The sequence below is a fragment of the Lathamus discolor genome, chromosome 9, assembly GCF_037157495.1.
Source record: "Lathamus discolor isolate bLatDis1 chromosome 9, bLatDis1.hap1, whole genome shotgun sequence".
Taxonomy (NCBI): Eukaryota; Metazoa; Chordata; class Aves; order Psittaciformes; family Psittacidae; genus Lathamus; species Lathamus discolor.
Window position 1 is genome coordinate 5,993,055 of NC_088892.1, and position 20,248 is coordinate 6,013,302.

Sequence of the window (20,248 nt, forward strand, 5' to 3'; positions counted from 1 at the left end):
CAAAACAAATCACCTGCTTCAAAAGAAGTTATTCCACTTTCTATCAGAAGCTGCCTCCAGAGAGGTCATCTATCGGTCTTTAGAGATATTAAACCTCATCTATCACCACTCTTCTCCAATAATAATCCTTCCTTTAAAGAAAACAAAAAAGCACCAGTGTCACAGTGTAAAAGACCTATCCCCATATTTAGGAACAGAAGCCATCAGTGACAGCACGAAACTTCTGTGTCAGAAGTATCTGTGGATCGTTACTGCCTACCAAGAGGACAACAGCAATTTACCAATGGCTGCAAGTGTCAAAAAAAAGATGAATTTTTAAGCTAGAAATAACCTGTCAGTAACAGGATACAGAGAAGATCTGCTTTGTGACAACAGCCTGGTAACTGGGGATTTTCAATGGAAAAACTCATGTTTTCATTCTTGAAAACTTCATTACCAGTTTCCTCAATTTAGAATGTATTACCAGAGCAGAAGTCACTAAGGGACCAGGATTATTGCCATCCAGCAGTCCCATCCACAGGGGGACCATGAGAAGGAAAAAACTCACACTGATGCCTAAATCCCAAATCAACTCAAACTGAGAATGAAGGACTTTTTAAACTATCAAATCTAAGCTCACTACCAGAGGCAATGCACCATCTACTTCTTATCATAGAGTGATGAAGATCTGTCTAAACTGTTTGGATTCTTGCCCCCACTAATCCTATTAAAGGTTACTATAAAACCACACTGCTCCAGCAAGTAGAAACCTTATACTCTAAACTTAAAACCTATTCACTGACATTTTATATCCTTTTGTTCTTCTGGCAGTACTGGCATCTGGTTTAAACTGTTCATTTCTGTACCTTTTCTATTTTTACTGATAACTCCTCTTTGAAATAGCCACCTGCCCTTTACGTATCTATAGCATAACAAAGGATAAAAAACAGATGGCTGTCAATACTGGTAAAACTGCTAAGGAGAGAAACAAACTCCTGACTTAGAGAATCAGGTTTTAGTTACTCCTTAAGTACATGAAGCTGCTCTATAAAACATTAGTTTTCATCCTATTTCTAACAGTTTAACCCCTAACATATTGCACTCATGCCTGTCCAGCATTCTGACCCTCCTCCTAACGCTGTCTCATTCAAACGTCATTAAAATCTACCCACTGCTGGTGGGGTGGGGTGGGTGGGGTGTCAGGCAGAATTGCTGATAAAAGACATCACTTCTGGCTCAAGCCATCCCAAACTGCAAGTTGCTGAGGACTAGAAAAATATGCAGGGAAGTGTCATCATACGGGCACTGCTTGTACCTTCCCCGCCACCCACCTTCTCTTTGTGCTCATCTCCATTTCTCAACACTCAGTAAAACAAGGAATCCGGCTCCAAGAGGGCAGTAAATGGGTGACCATACACCCTCCTCCCCGTTCTGAAGTGTTCATACAAGAATGGTGTTCATGTAACCAGGACAAACAGGATGCCTAGAGCAGAAACAATTATACAATGTGATTTGGGAAGGTCTTGTCTTTGATTTGGGCTAGCAGACATAAAGCTGTCTAAACTATTCTCAGAGAAAGGATCCAGTGAATGGTAGCCTAGAAATACAAAGGAGGATACCGTGACTAAGAGCACCCAAATAGAGAAAACTATTCCCCCCCACTAAAGTAAATTCATTGAAAATTGTGACTTATTTGAGAAGCAACAACAGCCTTTGCAGGATTCGAGCTAACATGAATACAACCATGATTCATGTCAGATATAATGGATAACAGTTAAAAAAATAAGCGTATGCTTCCAAGTTGCCAATTTAGGCAAAAACACCCTGAGCCGAGTCTGGAGAGCTTCCAGCCAAGGGAAAGAACAATCACAACAATAGCCAAGTTCTCTCGCTACTAACTTAAAAGGGGGTTGAGGCACCTTGTTTTTTTGATTAAGAACACAAGGTAGAGAGATTGAGGGTCTCATTCAGGTTTGTCCGCAGTCACCACATGGTCAGGAACAAAAGGCAAGTCTTCCAAACCTCACTGCAGTGATTTACCCATCAAGTCACACTTGCCTCCTCTAAATAACTTGCATACAGCAAAGTTGGACAGAACCTGCAAAGCCATAGAAACACCCTGAGGTCCAATGGCCAATCAATGTTTTTATGGAAGATTATCTTTTTCTTTGTAGACTACCCAATCACTTGGAAACAAAGAGAGGCCTTATCTGTGGAACCATGTGAAAACTGCTGATCTCTCTGCAATGGCCTCTTCCATGAAATTTCTGGCATCTCCAAACACCCAACTTTTAGTATCAAAAGGTCAGACACCACTCTGGACTGCTCTAGTTTTCTCCTCCAGAGCATCTGACATAAAATGACAGCCAAGATAGTATGCTTATGTTGCCAGCTTTAGGATGAATGTCTGTGAGCCACACATTTACATGACTACTGCTCAGAGGAAGAGTAAATATCTCACATCTCCAATTTGTAGCATATGGACTTTTAAGACGAAACCATATTTAAGCACATCTCAATGGCTTAGCACTTTTCCTTGAGGAAAAAAAAAAGAAACCCAACAACCAAGAACATTTTTTTAACCAAGACAAAATCTCAGTGACTACTTCAGAAACACTCAGACCTATAGCCCCAGATTTCCATTTATGAACTCCGACAGTCTCCAACAGGCTGCAAAACCTTACAGAAACCATACAAGGAGCCATTCAGGAACAGCAGGGACAAAAGTTTCTTATTTCCAACTACTTAACATAAAACACACTGTAGCAGCAGAGTGCTCATCCCTTCTTCTGTCTTCATCTAGCCTGTCTCATGTAACTATTTCAGCTTATGACAAGTAAGACTCATCTGCTGCTGAGCATCTCTGACACATTTAAAGAGGAAGACACACTTAAGTTAGAAGAATGTATAGAGTAGTGGGCAGTTTGAGGAGGTTATTCCAAGCCACTCAACATTAGATACGTAAAAGAACTTAACACCTTGAAATCCTCCAAAATGAAAGAGGAAATAAAAAAGCTGGCACCAAATAACCTGACCTCCACGTTCTTCTAACACAGGCTTTGTATGCTTCCAAGAAGAGGCACTTTACTGGGAGCTACTTTTCGCAGTGGCTTACATTTCTGTGTCAGAAAGCCCAAGCTGCCTGAGCACTGCAAACTGCTATAATTCACCCTGTATTCTATTTAGCCTTCTTTCTAACCCCTTGTTTTTAAGGCTTGGTTTTATCCAGCATTCCTTCCAAATTAACAGCACCAGTCTTTACCTTCTCTCAACCTTTATCCTTCACAGATACTATGGTGGCAAATACCCCACATGGGATTTTGCCACCTGCCTCTTCACTGTTTACTTTCTAGTTCCAGTTGAACTGAACCAGAGCCAGAATTATGCTCCTTTTTCTTAAGAAAGAGTGTATCTAATCACTAGAATTTCACATTCTATCACCATGTTAATAGGGATTAGTTTTAATATTCCATTTCCATTTGGTTCTTCAAAGCTTGGATAACCATTTGCGCAACACTGTGCCAAAAGAACCTGCCTTCTATCACTTGGCTTGCAGTTTTTCATCTGGGCCAGCAGCTTGCTGAAGTTCTTCTCATGTGTAAAGGATACATCATTTGCAGTTACTCACCTCCCTTCAGGCACTGCAGCAGCCTTTGAAGAGGGCTTCTTTCCCCAGTGCTCCTTTTTTCTCAGCCTCCAATACTCTCTCTGCAGAAACATTACTCAGAGGAAGGCCAGTGCAACACTCTCCTGACTGGCATTCGCTGCCTCCTCCATGTGGCAGTCAAATTAAAGGACTGAGGACCAGAAATTAGTTTTTTTAGTACCTATAAAGCTTACAAGGAACCTCTACCTACACATCACCTTCCCCAGAAGTCAGTCTTTTAGCACCTTTACTTACACAGAAAAGAACTGCCTTGCAACTCGTTACTCACTGGCAGCTGAACTTATCCTTGTGCTCATTTACTGGGTAAGAAAAATGGCGTGCACCCAATCCTTACATTGTTACAGTCACCTAGAAAAGGGGCTGGAAGCCACCACATTTACTTCGTTGACCCACAAGGCTGCCCGTCAGTGGGTAACTGCACGTTTTTTTACCACCTTTCCCAATACACCTAAAACTCATGAACTCCGGAGCTTCATTGTTGTGGTTTAAGCCCAGCCAGTAACTCAGAGTCACAGGATATTGATCCACGCAATCTGTATCTCTGTGCAAAATGCCACACAGAAAACAAGGAAAGTGATTTAACTCTTTGGAAAGGATGAAGCAAAAATAATTCTGATGCTGATTAGAAGAGGATTATGGCAAGGATCATAGAATAGTCAGGGTTGGAAAGGACCTCAAGATCATCCAGTTCCAACCCCCCTGCCATGGACAGGGACACCTCACACTAAACCATCCTACCCAAGGCTTCATCCAACCTGGCCTTGAACACTGCCAGGGATGGAGCACTCACAACCTCCCTGGGCAACCCATTGCAGTGCCTCACCACCCTAACAGGAAAGAATTTCCTCCTTAGATCCAATCTAAACTTCCCCTGTTTAAGTTTTAACCTGTTACCCCTTGTCCTGTCACTACAGTCCCTGATGAAGAGTCCCTCCCCAGCATCCCTATAGGCCCCCTTCAGGTACTGGAAGGCTGCTCTGAGGTCCCCACGCAGCCTTCTCTTCTCCAGGCTGAACAGCCCCAACTTCCTCAGCCTGTCTTCAGGCTGATCCTTCCCTCCTTTCTCTTCTGTTTCAAACATAGACTCAAGTGCCACCCAGTAAAGCAGGCAGTGTTGCAGGTGCTGGAACCCATCATGTGCCAGCCAAGCCTGGAAAGGACACATCTTTGCTGGCAAAGGGCAAAGGATAAGTTACAGGATACGTACGTATATGGCTCATGTATTACAAACGCCACAGCCACAGGCAGAACCTTGCCAAAAATGCCACAGAGTCCAAGCTAATGGGAAGAAGAGCATAAAATAAGATTTCCTATGGCATTAAGGATTATGAGCATTCACTCCCTGTAACAGAAAGGCACGAGTACTCTGGGAAGACATATAGATCTCTATATGGCTGCTGTCCCAGTGACCTTGCCACAACTCAGCGGAGCTGCTCTGCATCCCATAAGATGTCATTCTCATGAAATGAGCACTTTAAAACACTGGCTGCAAGTACTCTGTGTGGCAAAGCAATATCCATGTACTCACAAGAAGCCCTACCTTCCAGGAAGCCATCAAAGCCAAAGTTAAAGCATATCCCATAAGGCACAGACACTTGTGTATTATAATGCCACAGCAAAATAAGTGCAGTTAGGGGAGCAGCAGGAGTGAGGAGGTGACAAATCCAACAGCTACCTAGTCAAACAAATGCTTACAGCCAATGGAGCAGGGGGGAATCACACTTAGCAAATGAAGCCCTTTACACTGATCCCTTTTACCAAGACCCCAGCTATAAAATGAAGGGCTTTATAAAAGGTCATACAAGTAGCCTAGGAAAGATGCCTACTGTTGTTTACACAGCTGGCCTGGAAACAGCACAGCTTTTGGTCAGTCAGCATATACCACAGCACTAACAGTAAGGAAATGGAGATACTGTATCAACCCAAGTTCACCTTATTACCTATGTGCTATCTGAACGCAGCACTAGGACCCACTCAACAGCCACCTTCCGTTTTACAGCTGTTGCACTCCCTACCATGCTCTGTTATCACAGACATGGCTTTGAGCATGTGTGAATTAACTGCAGCAGAGCTGCCGCGTCTGGTTATTTAAATGCAAAGTTTGCAATGCTAAACCCAGTACCAATATAATACCCCACTCGGTAGGAGCATAAACATCATAAAAAGGTCAAGCATTTTCATAATGCTTTGCTAATGAGGGTCAGGGCCTGACTGGACTTGTTTTGGCCTCCAGCCTAGCAACAGTTTCTGTATTGGCCAAACTCTGACGAGTCTGCTATTATTTCTAGATCATTTGCATCTCTCCTGCCTTCCACAGAGACTTATCACAGAAACCACCAGTCAAACAGCTGCTGTGTTAGCACACTAGCATGTCTGCTTCTGAAGACAATCATTTGATGCTATGGAAAACCTGCAGTTAACTATAAACAAGTACTTAAGGTGAAGATAGACAGCTTGGCATCCTGAGCTTGCTCCATTCATTATGGCATGAGTCTTGAGAGAAATAAACCATAGACTAAATATATTTCATTCACTGACTGGTCACAGCCTGGATCTGTAAACTGAGCAAGCCAGTCTTCCGAACTTTTATTTCCTGGTTATCTCTTAGCTGTCAACAACAGCAACTACTCCCTCTCTATCTGGAGCTGAGCAGTTAACAGATGTTTAGGGCTTTATAACAGAACTGTCTGTACTTTTAGACAAAATCTACTTGTTTCTTAACAAATATGACCAAAAAAAATGCCACCATTAGATTTCTCTTGGTTTAGTATTCAATATTAGATAACATTACAATTATATCGGTGTTACAAGAAGCAACACGTTTAACTCACAGCTACACATGAAGCAAGCCAAACCCAGACCCAAGATCTTCCTTGCAGGCAGACAGGTTACACAAGGCCATGTAACGTTAACAGCAATGTCAATTTCAATTTGCAAAATCCATGGGAATCTTTATCAGGAAGTTATCCTGAGTACAAGACAGAGTAAAAGAAAACAGGATAGAAGACAGGAATGTAACTAAACCAAAAGAGGCAATAAAAATGGGTGACCAGACTGATGGCACAGGTGGCTCTCACCTCTCCTCACCCCATCGTGAGAACAATTAACTGCTGGAACACGAGTACTGCAGTGAATTGGAGCATTTATTGTGACTTTACGGCGAGTGCTTTTAGCTGAAGAAGGAAAGCCAGGGTCCATCCTTAATACTGTCTGTGATGCCATCTCCTGTACTAATAGAAACAACCATTTGGATTTAAGAGCAGCTCACTAGAATGAGCTTATGAAGGAAAAAAGCCCTCAAATTATAGCAACTCTAATCTGGAGATTATCGTAGCAATATTTTCTCCATTCACCAACCATACCAGGAGCCGAACCTACTGTCAAAGGAAAGTTCTTTCTGAAGCCATGCAGCTCTATCCCTTCTCCTCCTCCACTGTGCCAAGAGGCATCCACCAGTCCTGCTGCCAGAGAGGCTGGGAATTCCCTGCTGAGCACTGCCAGCACCAGCCAAAATACACATCTTCTACTGCACTGGATTTTACAGGAAGTCTGCTGCAGAATGCCACTCAGAGAGCCACCACTTCATATTCCAACACTTAATAGCCACGACTAAAGACTGTGCTAAGTCAGAATACCGAAGCTTCTGCAAAACCACACAACGCACATATAGAAACCAGAATGAAGTCAGGCAGACACACAGACATGAGAGAACATTTCCCTGTGTGCCTGTTTGTTGCTGTGTTTTTTGTTCTGTAACTGGTGCTGATCTTTAGCCATGACCAAGCAATCATTAGAGCTGTTGTGTAAGGGTAGAGTGTGACAATAAATACAAATTATTGCAGTCTGCCACACAACAGTGTAAGTCTCCACCGCCACACAAGCAAGTCCTTCGGACAGCAAGAACAGCCATCTCAACAGGTACAGCTGAACACTGAGCCGGGACTGCGGAGGAAGAATGTTGGGGGTTTAAGACAATATGAAATTCACTCCTTGGTAAGCTTCCAGGCAGCATTCCACAAAAAATGCTTGCAAAGAACCGCACACCAAGGCAAGTGAGGAGTCAAGCACAAGGCTCCAACTTTAAACACTGCAATAAGCTGTAGAGACTAAAACAGGAAGTCAGGCTGCAGCCAAGAAACAAGAAATTGAGAGAAGATGTAATCCCATCAACTTGCAAGCCATACCATCTTTATTTACTTGTACGTGTAAGCATACGTACACACCTACAGACAAGCCTAATTCTTCTTCAGTGCCTTAAAACAAAGCATCACGCAGTAACGTAACATTTTTTGGGGAAAAAAAGGTCAGCTTTGGGACTGTACAGGAAGATTTAAAACTATTTCCATCTAAATTACTGCCAAATCGTATCTACTAGTGCCAACGGAGTTTCAAGGCATGGTAACTAAGGCATACAATTGGATGGCCAGTAACAAACCATTTCTCTACTACAGGGTGAAGTTACACTCATGCTGAGCAGGATGACAACTTTGTTTGAGAGTGTGAAATGAATGGGCACAAGGTCAGCTAACTCCACATTTCTGAACTGTATTGAATTTAAATGTCTCCAACCTTCACTAGTGAGTAATTAAGGTAGTGTAGTAATGCCACCCCAGACCCTTCTAGAACAGGCAAACTGACAGACTTTAGACCTGAAAACACAATGAAATACAAAGGTCAGGCATATCAACACCAGAGCATATCTGTATCTCTGTCCTGCAGCCAAATGGAAATACTGCTGCAAAATCCTATGAGTCATCAATGAAGAAAGGAACTGATGGATTTCTGAGCTAAGACTTCAGGTCAAGACTGGATATAACCTAGCAAGTGCTTTAATCCAGAGGCCTGCAATCACATAAGATAGTCATGCTTCCTGTTGCAAAGAACGCGGCTGCCAGCAACACCTCTAGGGCTGGAGCCCCCAGGGCTGGCAGCCTGCACAACAGGTCTGATGCTTCCCTAAAGCACCAGGTCCACCACAAGCACACAGATGAGCTACAGACCATTCAATGCCTCTGGCACAGTCCACCTGCCCTGCCAGATGAGGAGGATGTGAGCAAGCCATCATCTAGGTATTTGATGCAAGGCACTTCTGGTAAACATCTTTCCCAAGAGCTCCTCAGCCAGATGGAAGCAAGGCACAAGCCACCCCAGCCATTTCCAGCTGTACAATCTTCTTCTTGGTTACCATGTACCAGATTAGAGGAGCAGAACGGGCAATTCCCATTACAAATTGTGTCAAGTATGGGTGATGACCAATAAAATAATATTGTTTGCTAGCAGGCAACCTTCAGGAAGGGACTGTAAGAAGCAAACAACAGGCAAATGAGTTAACCTGCTGGACTGCCCTACAAACACGTCAACATTAAGTTGGCAGGCCTGAGGCAGACACTGTGCAGGATTAACAACTCAGAAGGGTGATTTCTGTGTGTCAAGGGAAGTCTTTACAGTGAACAGAGATGTGAGAGATGTGAGAAGAAAGTCCTCCTCACGCACAAAGCACAGCTTCGGCTGCACTCTTCGATCCTTACCCTTCCCATTCTCTCACAACCTTCTTGCACATGCTTGCACTTCCAGCCAAAACACTTTCCTACTAGAAGAAAAACACTAGTGAGCAACATGAACCTTGAGTCTTTTCACACCGGTGGGCTGTACTTTCCCACTTCCGCAATGGAAGGCAGGACACGGTACTGTTTCCAGTGATCACGGAGGCACAAGGGTGTGTTGCACAAGACCATAATAGAAAAGAACTAAAGGGATGCGAGTTATTTGTCAGAAAGGTAAGAAACACAGGAAGAAAAGCTGCTCAGTTTTCCTTCTCCCTAGATGAGTGGGGTAAAATGTTTTCACAACTCTTCCCCTTACAATTTATTCCTACTGCCATCTCTAAAAAGCTGCTTTTCACCAATCGCAGCGTTCCATAATTTTACTCATCAAGCTGTGTTTCAAGAGCAGTGTCCAAATGACACTTTCTATAAAGACAGTTTTTGTCTGGGGCAGCAATTTTCAAACTCTGAATCAGCATCCACACCTCCAGGGTCATTTTTACATTCCTTCCACACCTATAGTTTGAGAGCCACCACAATGGTAGAAGCCAGGGGAAAGCACAAGCTCTGCAGAACACACCCCAGGAAGAAGGGAAGGGGTGGCTTAGAGAGCAAAGCAAAGTCAAGTGAAGTTATACGTAGAAAAAAGCTCTTCAGCGAAGACAGTGATAGCATAAAATGTTGGCAGAGCAGTGGAAGCCTGTGGCTGGAAGGATTTGCTGAGCCTATTCCCACCAAGACACTGCTGGGCAGATTCAGTATCTTCCGGCTAAATTCTTTTGACTCCTTGAGTCACTCTCCCCAGCCGAACAGCTCCCCAGCAATACCCTCACCCATATGCTGTGCTTTAGGAACTACAGTCAGGGATATGAAAAGCCAGCTATTTCATCCATGTATGGGCTGTGCTAGAGTCCAAAACCCACACCCTTTCAAAACAGGCATTTCCTCTCATTCCTAGTAACTGCTCCAAATTTCCATCCTTCTGAGCCCTGCCATGGTCCTCACATCGGCATCAGAAAGTTACCAAAATCCAGAGGTGTTACAAGCGGGTTTTGTTCAAAGACAACACATCAGAACCCCCTGTCCAAGTGATTCAGCCACCTGCCTGCCTTTGATCATGCTCAGCTTCATTGTTCAAGGACCTGCAAGGAACATGAGTCACGCCTGTGTGAGGATACCTGCTTCCAGGCCTTTCATCCTCCCTGTAATTAATGTAATTTAAAAAACCATTTCTAGAATTCACATACAAACTCTTATTTTACACTACTACTCTTAGAGCAGGGATTTCAGCCTACGGATAAAACCTCCAAAAGCATTCCAGGCAGAAAACTGCAACATGCATTCACTGGAAAATGTCAGTTCTCATTCAGGTTTCCTTGCTGTCCAGGATGAATCTCAGCTTCAAAGACAACATCACATCTTTGTGAGCCAGTTATCGATAGGACTGCCCGTGAATCTTTCGCATGCTGGGAGTCCTGCTGCCTCTGAGCAGTGCGATTCACTCACCAACCAACCTCGAATTTTACATGCAATACTGAGCAACTTCTTCAAAGTTGCTTCCCCAACTGCACAAACGTAATCAGCTCACAAGGCTGCTGAAAGCAGCAGTCCTGCCATCTGTCTGCTTATTCCCACCGCACACTTGTACGGGCACAAGTATTTGTGAAGCCATGTAACGATCCAGAGGGAATGAGAAAACTAACCAGAGGAAAAAACAAAACCATGATTAGCTCATTTCTCAATCTGTACAACTGTGCATGCTGCACGAGCATGGCAATAAGCAGAAATATCACTGATTTTATTAATGGTGGTGCCATTTTCAGCAGTCCATTGACACAGCAACTAAATCTGAGAAACGCTTCAGCACACGTGTGAATTTTAGAAAAGTAGAAATAATTGTACTTGTTCCGCTATTGTGTTCTTGTCAAAGTAAGAAGTAGAAGCAGAAAGGTGAAGCAATGTACTGGTTACTGAGAGGAATCAAAGTTCCTACTGGAAAACATTTCAGCGGCGAGATCTTCACCCCTCAGTTTCCTCCACTTACAAAACACAGACAGTAGCACTGAAGTGTTCAACAAAACATTCTGCAGTACAATAAAAAGACAATAACAAGGTGATACTGCAGCAGAGAATTCAACTCTCTTACAGCAATGAAAGAGTGAAATGGTACAAAACTGATGCTGTCACCTATAGCTCTGGGATTGAGAACACACACAGGACAACGCAAAGCAAAATGGCTACTCGGAGCAGCAGCTCCTGAGCAACTGGTATCTACAAAAGAACAGACAGGGATCTGCAAAAGACCTGGGGAAGGAAACTCACAGTGGAGCCTCCCTGCCCTCCTTTCATTATTGGTACTCGGATGGAATCACACAGGAGTTATGAAGAACATACAGGGAAGACTTGATGGAGTGGCAGGTTAAAGTAGGAATCCACAGAGCCGGGTTGTCATGACAGCAGCTGAAAGTATGCAAGAGATGTATAGATCCTGGGTGTTAGAACAGCACGAACTCCAAATAAGATCTTTAATACATTACATTATTTTAAACACTAAGAAGCATACACCACATGTCACTAATGAAACGCAGACTGCATGATAACCATTTGCATTGGTGCATGAGGGAGGAGGACATACACAAACTAACTTGTGCTCCTTAAGCACGGGTTCGCCCAGATTTAACAGTGATGCTGTACGTAACAGGAAACAAGTGAGATGCACTCCGGTGGACCAACACACTCGAGTCTCAACTGAAGCCTGGAAACTCACCACATGAGCTCCATCCCATTTAAAAGCAAAGTAAAAGAGTGGAAACTCAATTTCAACAACCTCTTACATTAACTGTACATTCAAACAGCCTTGGAGCATGCAGCAACTCGGTAACTCATCCCAACGGAGAGGAAGTAACTTCCTGTCGAACAGAAGTTACTCCCTGTAGTGTCAGAGATCTCATGTGCTGCAGCACCCCCGGATCCCCGGGGCAGGCAGGTTGCAGGTGCTGACAACACTGTCCCGGAGGGTCACTTCCAAAGGCAGAAGGACAAGGGGTCAAGATGAACACCAAGGGACAAGAATGCTGCAAGCCCTTGGAGGACACTCTTGCAAGGAGGTGAAGGAGGATGGGAGTTAACAGGTGTTTGTGTGATCTGCTCCGAACTCTGGGAATTTGACGTGGTGGATTACTCAGGGATGCCTAACGCTGTGTGATCTACAGGGCTGTCACAAGGCAAGGACCCCACACAATCTGAGACCAAAGCAGCGTTACGAGTGCCTGGCACGGGGAACGCACTGGTACACACCAGTGCTCGCAAACACGGCAGGTCCCCCACGCTGGGTACTCCCCATGCAGCACTGGGGAAGCAGAGGCCCGCACTCACGCGAACACACGGGCAGAGAAAGGGTCCCACTGAGGACCGCTCCTGGAATGAGCACGGACGGGAGAGGGCACTGACCGCGGGGCGCTGCGCGGAGCTCCGGCGGCCGGAGGAGCCCAGATCCGGCACCGCACAAAGGCGGGCGGCCCGGCGCGGAGCGCTGAGGGGCCACCCCTGCCCGGGAGGGGCCGGGGAACAGCGGGTGCCCGCGGGCGGCCCGGCAGGGGTTAACGGGGCGAGCGGCCATCGGGGCCGCGCCGCCGGGCGCCGGAGGGCAGCGAGGCCCCCGCCGAGAAGGGCCGGCGGCCGCACGGCAGCGGGGCGGGGGCGCCCGCGGGCCAGGCGAGGACAGGGGCCGGGCGGGCGCGCACGAGGCGCCCACGAGGGAGGGCGGTCGGCCGGGGCACGGCGATACTCACTAGGGGTCGTTGGTGAAGCGGGGGCTCCGCGGGGGCTGGTAGCCGTACAGGTGACAGTAGAGCACATCGAAGCAGAAGCAGCACATCTCGGCCGACACCACCATCTTCCTGCAGCCGGGCCCGCCGGAGCCGGCGCCGGGGGAGGCGAGCAGCGAGGAGGCCGGCGGGGCCAGGCCGGCGGGGCCCCCGCCGCAGCTGGGCGGCAGCGGCGGGGAAAGGGCGCAGCCGGCGGCGCCCCCCGCCAGACCCCCGAGGCCGTTGAGACGGGGACCCCCCGGCGGGGGCAACGCCCCCGGCTCGCCCCCCGCCGCCGCCGCCCCTCCGCAGTGGGAGCCGCTGCCGCCGCCTCCCGGGCCGGCCGAGCCCGAGGGAGGGGAACTGGAGAGTTTCTGCTTCTTCACCCCGCAGCAACCCGCCGCCATCTTGGAGCCGTCTCCCCCCACGCAGCGCTTCCGACCCATGGCGGGGGGGCCGGCCGACCGGCCGGGGGACGTGCGGCGGCCCGCTCCGCCTCCTGCCGGGCCCGCTCCGCCTGCAACGGGGAGGGGGCGGGAAGGGGGGAAGAATGAATGAGGAGCAGAAGGGAAAGGAAGATGGGGGGGAAGAGACAGAGAGAGCTGCGTTAGAGCGGCCCAGTGAGTGGCCCCGGCGTGGAGGGCAGCGCGGCCCGCAGGTGTGGCGGCCCGGCGGCCTCTCCCCTCCCCTCCACACACCGAGCCACCCCTTCTCGCCTTCCCCCCCCCCCCCCCCCGTGCTTGTTCTCCTCCTTCTGCGGGGGAAGTGGAGCAACTGCACCCCGCGTGCTGGAAAATAAATAATAAATAACCCGAAAACTACCCCAAAACCCGGCTTGCGGAGCCGCGCGGCAGAGGCAAAGCCCTGGAGATGGCTGAAAACACCGCGCTAAATAATGCAGGTGACCTGAGATGCCTTCCTCTTGGGAAGAGAAGGGAGGGGAGGCAGGGAGAAGCGAAGCGAGGGGCTGTGTTGGTGCCGGCAGGCTGGAAGAGTGCTTGGATGCGCCTGTTAAACCTATTATTAAACGTGCAGTCGTGACGGCTAAACGCCACGGGCTTTAGGTGTATATATATATGCATATATATATGTATATAGACACACACATATATATATGTTTTTTATTTACAGCATTAGCAGTTACTTCGCATCCAGTAAGTAGTGGATCAAGAGCATAGGCCCTTGGCCTCAGGGCAAGCAGCCATGACCCTGTGAGACCACAGCCCCAGGTGCCTGCAGCTTCCTCATGGCGAGACCTCGAGGGAAGGGAAGTCCAGAGGGAAAAGGATGTGAGTTCTGCAGTGCTTCAGACAGTTAAAATGAAGCTTAGCAAGCTGCAGGGGTGGGAGGGGAAATGTGTTTTCTATTAGCCCCACGTGTGGATGTGTCTGAATTCACGGAGAGCCTTGCAAACGGCCATAAAGTACTTCAGGAGCTGCGTGTCTGTAGATTTAGAAAACAGCACCTGAGCCGTCGGTGTTATGCAGCCATCTCTGGCATGCGGTGTAAGAGCTGTTTACCGTGGAGCAGCAGCACTGCACTGTCAAGGAACACCAGGGAGTGAGGGGACAGGTAGGGTTAAAATAATACTGCAGCTTTAGGGACACAGACAGTCATTGTCCAAGCTAAAATGCAGTCTACGGAAAGTTTTCACAGTTGCAAGCTATTTCAAGACTCTGATTGACGTTTCTTGTTGGAAATGTTTTCTCCAGCATCTTCATGGTCTTAATTTTGTCTGAATATTGAATTACTGTGGATTTGAAGAGAAAATGGCCGGTTCCTAGAGCTCTAATATTAATGGGTTAAAAAACCCTCTGAGCGTTTCTGTCCAAATACTGGCCTAAAGTTCTCTTGATTTGACAGTGGATCACAGCCTGAGCTGAAACAGCTGCAGGGAATAATAGCAAACAGAAAGAATCGGATGGGGTAAAGCAGTCTTTCCCATTTTAAAGTGTAATGTTTATGTTTGGAGCTGGAGAATACTTGAGAAGGGAACCCAGTTCCTCTCTCTGAAACAACTTTCAAGGTTCTTTCAAAACAAAGGCAGTGTTTTCCACATAGGGATTCATTTGTTTAAAATCAGTTAGCAGTGACACCTTCTGTTGCTTTTGGGAAAATAGTTTCTTCAGGTACTGAATTCTGCCTTTTCCCCAGGTTTTTACCATCCTACATTCCTTAACACTAACATTTATCAAAATATCAAGTAATTGCAAAAGCCTCTGATGCATTCACAAATACAGATTGTTCACTCTACTGGGATAGGTACTTGTGGGGTTCAGTGCAAGTCTCAGAGCTAGAACTGATATCCTTACGCAGTATCAAGACTATTGGTAGTGCACAGCGATCACTTTTTGATTCAGGATTGTATTGCAGTGGTCCCTGAAAGAAAGGGACCATTGACTACATCACTTATTCATGAAAAACACGTTACTTTTTCTCCCTTTGCAGATGGTCTTTGCTATATCTGCTTATAGTTGTGCTCCTACTTTATGTATTGTACATTATACTGTACATTACATTATTGCAATGTAACATGTACCAAGTCTCTCTTTTGTCGAGACAGCAACAAATACAAGAACACAACTGTGGAAATCATTGTTTCATGGAATCAGGAAGACACAATTGTATTACTAAATCTTTTTGTCAGTAGTGGGGAGAACTGCAGGCTTGCAAAACATTTTTTATAGCTCAGTGGAAAATTGCCACTGATATTATTCTTTGTACAAGATGGCTTCCGTTAACTGCAACATCTGTTTCACTGGCCCTTTGCTTCAGTTAAGTATAAGGACCTTTACATTTCTTATTACAAGGAAGCCTGAATGTGTTCCGTTCCTTCATGTACATAGTACTATGTTTTGTGAACTTAAGCAGATTTTCTCCTGTTGGTTGATGACTGTGCTGTGCCTCATATGCAGTGAAATGTACTGAGTGAACTTCAGTATAAAACCAGACTCAGCAGTACCAACAAAGTCCGTATGGTAGTCCAGTTAGATCAGTTTAATTTAGGTATGATGTAGCTCTGCTTTATGATTCCAGCTGTTTAGCATTATTGCTCACCTCATGTTCTAAAGCCCCAGTGATTTTAGGATCATCACTTGTTACAAGTGAGAGATTGAAATTAATTTCTTAATTAAAAATCACAACCCATGATTCCTGAAAAGAGCTGTTCGAGAAATGGTGATAGGAAAAATGGAATTATTTGCAGAAAGATATTCCTCAGTGATCCAAAGCTGCTCTGAAGGGTTGTCCTTCTTCAACAAAACAGCAGAATGGCTACTCTCTGAGGGAAACGCTAACCTAACAGACATGATCCGATTCCTTTTGAATCCGAGGTAACACTTGTGCTGCCTGTAGTAGAAGTCAGTTTGTTCTCAAGTAGGCCAAAATATGATTTATGTTCTCAGTATCTTACAATCTAATTACAAGACAAGAACCAGGAAACAATGAGCCAAAATTGGGCTGCATGGGTAAGCAGGAGTGATATAATCCTTGGCTTATTAGCATCAACTCTTTTAATAGGCACTGTGACAGGTGAGGGATTTAAAAGGCTACTTAAAATAGCACGTTTAGACGGTGGTTCCATGTGCATTTCTGCAGTAGTAGTAATGTTGGTTTAAGCAGCTCGCCCTCAGCTAATTGTTCTCTTTCCTGTCCCACCCTTTCTGTTGCATTCATGCAGCTGTTTGTGCAGATGTGAGGCAGAAAATCAAGCTGAAAAACAATTATTATTTTCCCTTAATTATTTTTCAGCCAAATTAGTTCTCCAGTCTGGTTCATCAGAAAAAAATCCGCGTTGGTCTGTCGAAGTGCGTGTACAAAATTGAGAATTTATAGCCCTGGGCAGCTTAGACAGTACTGGTGAAAAATGAGAAGAAGCAGCCTAAAGTGGCATTGCATGTAATTGTGGGGAAACTGTCAGAAATCACAGAAGTGTTTGAATTTTAAACAATAGGTGAGGAAAGCCGGTTGAGGAAATATATGAAGGATAAAGGCTGCATAAGGGGCCTTGAAGTGGTTAATGCTTGAGACTGGAAAAGTCAGAGCTGGGGAGTGAAAGGGGAAACAAAGCTCTCTTTGCAAAATCTGTCATTTTCCACTTTCTTGGAACTAAAGGAAACATTATACCTCAGTTAATTCTGTAAAAACCAGACTTCAGAAACTGAGCACTGTAACCAGCTAGCATCTCTATGGAGTTGTTGGTTATTACTCTAGTTAGTTATTAGTCTAGAGAAGAGTCTGTACTTACATCTCCCCAAATTCAAGGGTTAAATTCTATCTTTGTGTCTTCCCATCATAATGATCTTTTTTGGACAAGCCTGCCATTAAACTGGGAGATTTACATGCTGAGAATTCCTTTGGTCTGAGGAGTTTCCACCCATTGTGGAGACAGTCTAGACAACTCTTCCCTTGCTCTGCAGCCTACGAGGCTTTATGGATGTAGCTGGAAAGAAAGTGGGTTTGCCTGCATTACTTTCTCACGTTATTCCCAAACTGCTCTATCACATTCCTGAGGCTCATGTGAGTTTTCCTCAGTATATTCTGCTTAGAGAGAATAGCTGCTCTTCTTCAGTGTGCTCCCTTTCTCGGCTGTCCCCAGGAGAAATTAGATGCAGCTCTGAATCTAGGCCAGAAAGTGTGCACAAAATCCAATAAAGTTAATGAAAGTTAACTTGCACATGTCTGAGAACAGTAATTGTTCCTACCAGTTAGAGGCCATATCCTGCTATTGTTCCATATATCAAACCCCTATTGAAGTCTCTTCTAAAAAATCTTGTACAAAAAGCCATCTCAGGATGTGATACCAGCCAGCAGACAAAAGGTCCTCACATGTTGTGTAGCTGGAATCCTGGCCCCGTTTCATATCTTGAGCTATGTTACAATTTCACCATACTGTGAATCCAGGCTGCATTATTTTAAATTTAACATTGTTTTGCAGACAGTTTTCACTCTTAGGCAAATTTAGGGGTTGGTCCTGTTAAACCGTCTGTGCATGGAGCCTGCTCTGCAAAACTGGACATCAGTTAGTTAAAAATCACCACAAGAAAACACCCCAAACACACAACTCTTCCCCCCAAAAAAACAAGGAAAAGAAAACCAACAAACCACCATGTGCTCTGAAATGTTATTTGTTGAACTAAATATCTAGGACTGGACAGTTTTCTAGCTAGAGACAGAAACATTAAATCTGTCGATGGAGTCAGTAGTTATTTAATTAAAAACCTGAGGATCAAAGTGCCTTCAATAAATGAAGGTGAGACAAGGAGCAGCTTTTTAATGGAATTCTTTTCACTTAATTATTTGGGCTGGAATGTTTCTCAAATGTTATGTTAATGCAATATCCTCCCCTTTGGAATGTATTTTTCCATTGTCCAGTGGTAATAGAAGACGTAGCTCACAGAGCTATATTCTCAGTGTAAATTCACCATGGTTTCATTTGAGGTCAGTGGAGCTACAGTGATTTATGCTAGCTGATACATTAATAATAAGCCTAAGGACATATTTTTTGACATGGCTGTTTGTAGTTCTCCTTCACAAAATGTTTTCCACTCCTGTAGAGCAACCATATATATTAATAGCATGTCTCATTTCTGAGGAGGCTGAAGTGCTAGCTTTAAGACTTTGAAATTAATAAATATAGGACAGTATGTAGGTGTCTTTATCCAGTGCAGTCACACAGCTACCCCTAATGACACCTAGCAACAATGTGGTAGGACACAGTGATTGAGGTGTGTTAGGAAAAATGTAATTATTAATATTCAATGAATGAATAAACAAGGAGGCTGGAGTTGCTATTGCTGGGAATTAAAATCTAATCAGGACACCATGACTCCATGCCTGTTTGTGTCAAAGACTTGCACGAGATCTCTAACCATCCCAAGTGGTCAGCACTTGATTCTATAGCTCATCTAAACCCACCAAAATGAAATTTCTGTATCAGTTTAGTTAATGCAAGGAGTAGAAATTCCAGAAGAGGGGAATATTAGCAACATGTACTGATTGTTAGCAATGGCAATGGGTTAGGATGAAAGAAATGCTCCCACATAAGGAAGGTGGCGGGCGTATATGTTGATCTTATTTTTGATGTAAGACTTTTGAGGTTTTGGGTTAATTTTCTCCCAAAAATTTTCTTCCAAAATTATTTAGTGTATTCTGGCTGCTTGGTTTTGCTCTGGTTTTGCACACAGTATCTAGTTTTTGGTCTGAAGGAACTCCACCTCCATTCCTCTAATGATCCGTTCTTAGCTTGGGTTCATGCTCACTTGCTCTGGTATTGTACGGTGCTCAGCATCGAAGCTCGAGCTGAAGAGAAATGAGCGATACTGTTCTTTTCTCCAAAGACTAAAGTACTTTTTTCCTTCTTTAATCATTGTGAGCAGCGAAAAACGAGCAAATTCTTCTGCTTGCCCTTTCCTGTTCTCGCTTCTATAAAAGAAGCTGTTAAGCTTAATATAGCCAAGAACCGCTTCTGCTGCTCCAGGTGGGAACATCTAATCACTTACATTGTATGGTTTTAGTCACACCTCTTGAAATCTTTTGGCTATTGTTTTGAAAGAATGTTCATTAGCTGCAGAAGACTATTGCAGCTTATAAAAATCTGCACGTCAGTCGTGTTTCTCCTTCTTCAGAACTGCAATATGCTAGTATTTATTGAATGTAGTTTTGTCCTTTTTCCCTAAAAGTATTAGTATTCTTTATACTCAATGCCTGGATTGCTTAACCTTGTCTCTTCCAGTGCTTCTGCTCTGTCGACGCCACTCTGACTGTCATGTTGATCCTTTCTGTGACTGGTTTTATAAAGTCACCATTTACGTCACTTTGGTGCACTTATCTTCCTCAGAAAGAAAAACCTGACAAATGCCAGTGTTTGGCCATAAAGGTGCTGGTGCTCCAATGCTATCAACCTGTAACTGCTAAAAGCATGAAATACATTGTCTTGAAGAGCCCGGAGATATAAATAGAGTGTTAGTTACTAGCAGATGTTACCCTTTGTGGCAAAAAGCCAGCAGGGCTCCAGCAAAACTTTCTTGTGGCAGTTGTTACTTTCATCATTGGCCATGTGTGGCTGCAGCCCCAGTAAGGCTGATCCTGGCAGCACTCTGGGATCACCCCTCATCCTCACCTCTCTCTGTTTTTTACGTGTTCAGTCCTGCAGGTAGCAAAAGCCAAACAGCTCAAGTGCAGCTCATCCATAATTCTTCCTTGGATCCTTGAGGCTTTAGAGGAGACTGGCAAGCCTGAGCCCCAAGTCCTGC

General features: G+C 45.0%; 1 protein-coding gene across 1 annotated transcript in view; it reads right to left on the reverse strand.

Annotated features, from left to right (window-relative positions):
• AMMECR1 (AMMECR nuclear protein 1) overlaps positions 1-13,525 on the reverse strand; it is a 76,663-nt gene extending 63,138 nt beyond the window's left edge. Inside the window, exon 1 of the mRNA XM_065689996.1 lies at positions 12,981-13,525. Coding sequence (XP_065546068.1) covers positions 12,981-13,441 — 461 coding nt within the window. The 5' untranslated portion in view covers positions 13,442-13,525. The remainder of the gene's footprint in view (positions 1-12,980) is intronic.
• Between the last annotated feature and the right edge of the window lie 6,723 nt (positions 13,526-20,248).